The sequence below is a fragment of the Elephantulus edwardii genome, unplaced genomic scaffold (genome assembly GCF_000299155.1).
Source record: "Elephantulus edwardii isolate Elephantulus edwardi_28Jun2011 unplaced genomic scaffold, EleEdw1.0 scaffold00071, whole genome shotgun sequence".
NCBI lineage: Eukaryota > Metazoa > Chordata > Mammalia > Macroscelidea > Macroscelididae > Elephantulus > Elephantulus edwardii.
The window spans coordinates 8,549,925-8,558,655 of record NW_006399821.1 but is presented as its reverse complement, the minus strand read 5'-3'; the positions used below and the strand labels follow the sequence as shown (position 1 = coordinate 8,558,655).

General features: G+C 45.1%; 1 protein-coding gene across 1 annotated transcript; it reads right to left on the bottom strand.

The window, feature by feature from the left end:
- Positions 1–357: 357 nt before the first annotated feature.
- On the bottom strand, positions 358–2,124 carry LOC102876333 (acyl-CoA synthetase family member 3, mitochondrial-like). The gene has a single exon (XM_006888757.1). It carries the CDS (start codon positions 2,122–2,124, stop codon positions 358–360), a length of 1,767 nt encoding a protein of 588 aa, XP_006888819.1.
- Between the last annotated feature and the right edge of the window lie 6,607 nt (positions 2,125–8,731).

The following is an 8,731-nucleotide window of genomic DNA, read 5'->3' as shown; positions in this document are numbered from 1 at the left end:
CCTCCTTCCCCGGCAGAGCATCTGGTGGATTCGAACCGTTTGCCTCTGGGATTGTAGTTGCAGCTCCTTGCCACTAGGCCACCAGAGCTCCCCTTCTACCTAGTTAGCGTCCTGCCCTAGTGAAGATTGGTCAGTGTCTGCCTGGCACAGGCACCGGCGCCGCCTGGCCCATTCCTGACCCAGGGCTCACCATTCCTTTCCAGCAGGTAACATCAAGTTCAAGGCTAGGGGCTGCATGGCACCACATGGGTGTGCTGGGGGCTCAGTTTCCAGGGTGCATTTGGAACAGAGGAGTGCTGGGGCAGTTGGCAACAGGGGCTCTCAGTGTGAGATATGTGCTCCTTGAGGTGGAGGCGTCTACTTGCCCTGCCTGGTGGTCTCTTGTGGGTAGAACTGACGCAGCAGCTCCTTCTTGTTGACCTTCCCCATGGGGTTCCTGGGGATCTCTTCCACCAGCAGCAGCTCCGAGGGCAAAGCATACGGGGCCAGCATCCCCCTCGCCCACTCCCGAAGTTCCTGCTGGGACAGGGAGTGTCCGTCGTGGAGGGTCACCACAGCAGTGACCCGCTGGCCCCACGTCATGTCGGGAACGCCTATCACAGCCACATCTGTTATGCTGGGGTGGGCCAGCAGGTGCCGCTCTATCTCCAGAGCGCTAAGTTTGTAGCCGCCACTCTTGATGATGTCCACTGACGTCCGTCCTCGGACCCAGTACCTGCCGTCCTTGAATACGACTGTGTCACCTGTTTTAAACCAGCCATCAGGAGTGAAGGCAGCCTTTGTCTCTTCTGGCTTGCCCCAGTACTCTCGAAACACGGAGGGGCCGCGGACCAGGAGCTCACCTTCCTTCTCCTCGAAGCCTGGGCTCACCTTGGTCCCCTTCTCATTCCCTTCTGCGTGCACAATGTAGGAGCCAGCCTCCCTCTTGGGGCTCTCTGAGGCGATGCGTACCTCTACTCCGGGCAGTGGGGTTCCTACTGAACCTGGCAGGCGGGCCGCAGTCAGGGGGTTGGACAGGGCCATGCCAATCTCAGTCATGCCGTACCTCTCCAGCAGCGTGTGGCCCGTGATGTTCCTCCACTTCTCCAGCACTGGGACGGGCAGTGCGGCTGAGCCCGAGACCATGAGCCTGACTCTCTCCTGGCACATGGCCCGCACATACTCCTGGACGTGAGGCTGTGTGAAGTGCTGGTCGTAGTAGTCCACCAGCTTGGAGTAGATGGTGGGCACTGCCATGAAGACATTAATGCGTGGACTCTCAGAGCTCAAGAACTTCTCCCACACCTGCTGGGCACTGAACTCGGGCAGCATCACGCAGCTGGCACCCACCCAGAGAGGGCACAACAGTTTGTTGACCACACCATGGACATGATGCAGTGGGAGCACGTGCAGAATGACGTCCTCTGGTGTCCACGCCCACTTATGCACCAAGCCTGTCACCATGGCACTGAGGTTGTGATGGGTGCTGAGGACTCCCTTGGGCGGGCCCGTGGTACCGCTTGTGTAGATGATCATGGCACCCCGCTCCTTCCAGTTCCACTCTGTCCAGTCAGGTGCTGGCCCTTCTTCTCTTGGGCCCTCTGCTGTTCCAGTGCAGAGGTCAGGGGAGAGAGGCAGCAGTGGGACCCCAAGTCTGCTGGCCACAGGGCCTATGAGCTCCAGGTGCTCAGGGCTGGCCAGGACCACGGAACTGCAGGAGTCCCGGATGAAGTACTCCAACTGGGGTGCGGGGTGTTTGTTGTGTAGGGGGACCGCGATACCCCCGCTCATCCAGGAGGCCCACTGTGCCACCACATAGGAGGCATCATTGGGACACAGGAAGGAGATCCGCTCCTGGCCAAGGTCACGGCCAGGGCAGGCCCGGAGTCTGCAGATTTTCTGGGACAGGCACAGGCTCCACCAGTACAGGTCCTCGTATGTGTGGTGGCCATGCCGGTCCACGACAGCTGTCCTGTCCCTGAAGGCCAACGCCCGGGTGAACACGGGGGCGCTGCTATCAGGGTGCAAGGATGAGGCCGTGTGCAGAAGGCCCAAACATCTGTGCCTCTGAGAGGCTGGCCAGCCCGAGACCCAGGCCCAGGCCATGGCCAGGTGCCTGAGGGGCAGCTTCAAGGAGGGATGCATGACGCTGGTGGTGTTGTAGGCTGTTGGGCAGTCCTTGTCCTCCCGCCGCGTCCTCTCAGCGCCGCCGGTCACCCCAGACAAGTATTTTTACCTAGAAGGTGAAAGACACTTCCTTACAGAAACAACCAATACATTCACTGCCCACCTACCCTGAGCACGTGTGACTTGTCTCCACCCTTTCCCTGCTACCCCCCCATTCCTTGCACACCCAGCTACCTGGTCAAACCCTCCCTTCCCAGCCATCTCTCAATATGAACACCAGTTACTTCTGTGATGCCTTGCACTACACACTGCGATTGGTTTCTCATGCTGTTGTCTATCTCTTGTTTAAGAGGATAAAAGTCCGAACTCCATGTACCAATTTGAGAGAAAGATTTTTGCTTGAGGCTGAACTAAGAGAAGATCCTGGCCACAGAGCTTCTGCTAAGTCCTGTGACATACTGTCTCTGTTTACATTACTGACACAATGTGATAATTCCTAGGTCCAAACAGGTTTCTTCTAGATCTGATGCTGTGGTGTTGTTTGTTTGGCCCAAGGGCTGAATATCTAACATTAATACATTCATAGGGAGGTCTGGTGGCCTAGTGGTAAAAAACTGTACTGTAATTCCAAAGGTGTAGAATTTGAATCCACGAACTGCTCCATGGGTGAAGGATGAACAATCTCCTCCCATGAGATTTACTGTCTCTGAAGAACCCTCTGGAGGGTCAGCAATGGGATGGCTCCAAATCGATAGTACACAACAACAATATAGTCACATTACAAACAAAATTCCATGACTCTAAAAGTGATCCTGTCTAAAGTCCAATGTCAGATAAGAGCTGAATACAATCTGATTATTGTCCTCTCCATACTCTTGACCTTTGATGGATAGAAAGTAGGGGGCTGCTATCTACAATTTCCAATGATGGTCTCTCAACATTACACAGGAACAAAAAGGCAGAGAAACCTGTTAAGACTTTGAGATATTAAAACAATAATAAATACTGTTGTCCAACACTACAATTCAAAAGCAGCAAGTCTCCTTCTATCATCTTTATTCATTTTTCAACTTTCTAAGTGTGAACTTTCTTATTTTATTTGGTCACACAACAAATATGTATTTGTTCTTGTTGTTGGTGTCAATGAGACTACAGCTATCGATACCGACTTCTATGAACAACAGATATGCCCTCCCTATACTTCAACATCCTCATAATCTCTCTCATGCTCAAGCCCATTGTGGTAGCCACTGTGTCAATCCATTTCATTGAAGGTCTTTCTCTCTTTCACTAACTCTCACCTTTCCCAGCATCAAGTCTCTCACCGAGGACTGGTTCCTTTTGAAAATAGGCACAAAGCAAGTGAGATGACATTTCACCATCTGTGTCTTTAAGGAATATTTTGGTTGCATTTCCTTCAAGGTCAATTCACTATTGTTTTTTCTGTCCATGGTATATTCAATATTCTTCACCAAAACTGCAATTCAAGGGCATCAATACTGACATCCTTCTTTACTGCCCAACTTTTTGATGAATAGGAAGCATTTCAAAAGACCACGGCTTGGATCAAGTGCACTTTAAAATGACATCATTGCTCTTTAGCACACTGGAGAGTTCCTTGGCAGCAAATATTATCAGTGCAACACATCTTTTGATTTCTTGACTGCTGTTATCCTAGGTGTTGACTGTGGATTCAAGTTAAGTGAAATCGTTGACAACTTCAATCTTTTCTCCATCTATCTCTTACAATGTTGTTTATTGGGCCAGTGGTGAGGATTTTTTTTTCTTTATGTTGAGATGCAACCTATATTAAAGGTTGTTTGTTATTGTTGTTGTTAAGTGTCATCAAGTGACTTGCAACTCATAGTGACCCTATGTAGAACAGCTCTGAACTCCACTCTATTTCTTGCCAACCTCATCATCTCCAACAAACCCATCCCCATTACCCAAGTCACTGAGTCAATTCATCTCATCGAGGGTCTTCCTCTCTTGCATTGTTCCACCACCTCCTTAAGCATGACATCCCTCTCCAAGGACTGGTCCCTTTGTGCAACATGCCCAAAGTATGTCAGAGAGAGCTTCATAATCCTTGCCTCCAAGCATCAGCCTGGTTTCACCCTCTCTAGGACAAACCTGTTCTCCTAGAAGTCCATGGTATTCAGTACTCGTCTCCAGCACCACAATGCAAAGGCATCAATCCTCCTTCTATCATCCCTAGTCATTGAAGGCTCTAATAGTTTATTTTCTATAGCAAGTGATTCAAGTCTTCTTCACTTTTGAATAAAAGTCATGTTATCTACATAACATAGGTTGTTGAGTCTTGAGGCCACATTCTTCCTCAGGTAGTCCATATTCTCGAAATTTGTTCAGAACACAGACTGAATAAGTCTGGAGAAAAGATCAACCCTTTTGCACACCTTCTCTAATTTTAAATAATGAAGTATTCTCTTGTTTTCTTTGGACAACTGCCACTTGGTCTATGTATTGGTTTTTCATGAGCACAATTAAGTGTTCTTGGATTCCCACTCTTCTCAATGTTAGCCATAATTTATTAAGATCCACAGAGTCAAAGTAGTCAATAAAATACAGGTAAGCATCTTCTGGTATTCTCTACTTTCCACCAAGAGCTACATTACAAACATCTATCTGTTGCACTGTGGGAGAAAGATAAGCACTCTCCTCCTGGGATGATTTATAGCCTCTGAAATTCATTGGAAGGTCAGCTATGAGTCAGTCCTGATTCAAAAAGCACATAACTCCAAAATATGAGGATATAGCATAGAATAAAACATAAACTGAAGATTCAAAACTACTTTTTGAGAAGTAAAAGTCACTGCTGTGGAGTCACATCTGACTCATTGGATTTTCAGAGGTAATAAATTGCATAGTAGGAGAGTGCCTATCTTTCTGTTGGAGAGTTTAATAGATTAGAACAGAATATCTTTGGGTTTGCAGCATAACTCCTTACCCACTAGGCCACCAGAGCACTGCCACTGCCACTTTTTTTTTCTTTTTTCAGAGTATTAATTTAGCATAGGCCAAAACATTAATTCAAGACTCTAAATGGATTTACTTAATAATTCAGGGCCTCATCATGAAACTCTCTCTCCATTTGTATGGATATATATGATAAAAATACTTATTTATGAGATAGAATTGCATTGTAAGCTAGGAAAAATCATATCTTTCCTCCCCTAGTCCTTCTCTCTACCCAGTTTTGAGATTCTAAGATTCTTCAGAATTTATATTTAGTTTGTCGTTTCTAGCTTTAGTATTACATCAGTCTCATATCCATCTTTACTACTGAAACTGCTCAGAATTCTGCCTTGAAGCTAGGATTTGGACATAGTTGCATGATTAACAAAAGAGCTGCTTGGCCTGATAAACATTTATAGTGCCTCCATTGATACTTCATTTGATTTTATTTGGAACACAGCTGCAGGCTGTCTTTGGGCAGGGATGGCAGGGCTGAACCTTGGTATGCGGCAGTAGGAAGCTTGGCTGCCTCCACGAACTTTGGAAAGTGCTTAAAGAGTAGATCTGGGCTAAAGCCATAAAATGTCACACTGGCATGCTCTCATTTAACACAAACTCAAGAAGGGTCCTCTTTATTTGTATAAAAGATTTTATCTATCATCCATCAATCTATTCAGCCACCTACCCACCTATACACTATTGCAGTTAGGTATCATCAGGATGACTATTACTCATAGTGTCCTATGAATAACAGATTGAAACCTTGCCCTATCCTGTGCCATGCTTACAATCTCCACCATGCTGAAGCTAATTGTTGCAGTCACTGTGTCAGTCTATTATCTTGAGGGTCTTCCTCTCTCTCTGACCTTCAACGTCTCCAACCACAATGTCTTTTTTCCAAGGACTGGCACTTCCTGACAACATATCCATAGTATGTGAGACTAAGCTTCTGGGTTGGTTTTGGTTGGTTTTGTTTTTTCTTGCTTACTCATCTCTTGCCTGAGTTAATTTACACCAAAACTCTGTAAGTTGTTGTGTACAGGAGAGTTGGAACTGACTCATAGCTGACCAGCTGGTGGGTTTTCAGAGGCAATTCATCACACAGGGGGAGATTTCCCATCCTTCTCCCAAGGAGCAGCTGGTGGTCTCAAACCACATGCCTTTAGGATTGCGGTGCACTTCTTGCCTCTGTGTCACCAGAGCTCCCTCAAAACTTTACATATAAATAACAAAATTTGAGCAAAAATGAGTCAAACTGTGAATAAGGAATTATGGGTGGGGGAACTCAACAAAACAAAGAGGGGAAAAATATCTTTTATGTTTTCAAAACTACTCCAAGAAGTTTTTCTTATACAACATAAATACTTGGACCTTGGCACTGGCTGATAGGGGCATGTCTAAATCATTCCCATAGTTAATGTGGACACACCTTCTGACCCAGAAGTTAGAACATTTTAAGACATGTTTGCTGTCACACACACTAGCTCAGGAGAGACTGAGCAAGTCTTTTGACCACCTTGGGCTCTGGCTCCTTCTCAGGACCTCTCCCTCTGCATTACTAAAAGAAAGTACACATGTAAACTGTACAGGAGGCCTGTTACAAGCTGGTTATGATTTCCAATGAAGCAGAATTATGTAAGCAGATTCAGAATTGCCCCAGCAATTGCTGTAGTCTCCAGTTCTGAGGATGTGCAGCCTCTCCCTATTACTGTGTCAGTGACAGTCTTCTGAAGAATCTGAGTAAGATGGTCAGACCTTCTAGAGGACATTCAGGCTAGTAGGTATATTTATCAGTGTATTAAAAGATGATGAATTCTTTCCTGTAATCATGTCCTGACATATGCCCACTAAAGTCTTGGTGGTCTCAGGAATGGGACAGCCCTATTTTATATTGATCTTGACATGCTTTATTTCCCATCAGATGGACGTTTCTTAAGGAGGAAACTGTGAACCAATTCAAAGTGGATAAAGGGTCTAGGACTCAAACCAAGGCTATAAACTTCATTAGAGAAAAGCTTGGAAGAACCCTAGAAGCACTAATCCACAACATGAACAGTCTTCCAAGCATCCTGAAAAACCTACAACCAGGAAAGGATAAAATAGATGAATGGGATCTTCTAAGAATCAAATCCCTATGCACATTAAAAAACTTCAACAGGGTAAAAATGGAAGCCACAGACTGGGAAAAAAATATTTGGTAATGACATGCCTGATAAGGGACTTATATCTAGAATTTATAGAATACTTGAGCACCACAAAAAGATAAAGGTAAGTAAACAAACCACTTGAAAAATGGGCACAGGATATGAACAGACACTTCAAAAATGAAGAGAGTCAGATGGCAAACAAACTCATGAAGAAATGCTCAAAACCCCTAGCTCTAAGAAAGATGCAAATCAAAACAACTATGAGATATCATCTCATCCCAGTCAGAATACCAAAATTAAACAGAGAGGCAAACAATAAATGCTGATGAGGTTATGGAGAAATTGGAACCCTTATTCACTGTTGGTGGAAGTGTAAAATGGTGCAACCATTATGGAAGGCAGTATGGTGCTTTCTCAAAAAGTGGGAAATAGAAATACCATTTGACCCAGCAATTCCACTATTGGAAATATACCCTAAAGAAACCAGAACTGCAACCTAAGCAGATATATGCACACCCATGTTTATTGTGGCTTTGTTCATAATAGCAAAGAGTTGGAAACAACCCAGGTGCACATCAACAAATGAATGGATAGAGAAGCTGTGGTATATTCATACAATTGATTATTATGTACAACTGAAAAACAAAGAACTAATGAAATACTATACAAAATGGGTGACCATGGAGGACATTATGCTGAGTGAAAGATCAGTCACAAAAAGACAAATACTGTGCAATGCCACTGTTATAGAACAGACTGATATGGGGGTGGGGGGAAAACTAAGAAAAGAGGGGATAATGTATAAGGCATTGAAACAAACAAGAGAGAGAACTGCATAAAAGGAATATATGATTAGGTATTATTGGTATGACAAGAGTACAGAATAAGAGCTGCATAGTAAAGCCGTCGGGGTGGGGGTGGGGGATTGTATAACAATGAAAGAATTTTTTCCAAAGAAAAAAGCGAACTTGCAGGGAGAAGGGTCAGGTGAACATAGATCAGGTAAGGCGGAAAGCCCTGCATTCCTAGAGACGGCAGCAACAACATGGTACAATTCACATTCATGATGGCATTCCATGATTTCAGGTGGTGTCTACTCCACTGGAAAGTGAGCACCAAATACTTTAATTGTTGTAGTGAGGTGCCATCCAGTTGCATTATGACTCATAGTGACCATATCTGAATGCTGTTCTCTCCTGTGCCATCCTCATAATCTCTGACACACTTAAGCCCAGTGCTGCAGTGACTGAGTCAATCCAGCTCATTGAGGGTCTTCCTCTCTTTCACTAAACCTCCACCTTTCCACACATGATGTCCCTTTCCAAGGACTAGTCCTTCCTGCTCCTTGTAAAGGCAAAGATTAAAAAGCTTCTTCTCTGCTACCCTGTGAATATTGCTAGGAGAGGTTATTCATTGGACATAGCCTTTGTTCTGGGATTCCCATTCTTCTCAATGTTAGCTATTTTGTTAAGACTCACACATTGGAATGTCTTTGCATGGTC

Coding starts and splice junctions, on each gene's coding strand:
- LOC102876333 (XM_006888757.1), bottom strand. CDS start 2,124: ATGCATCCCTCCTTGAAGCTGCCCCTCAGGCACCTGGCCATGGCCTGG.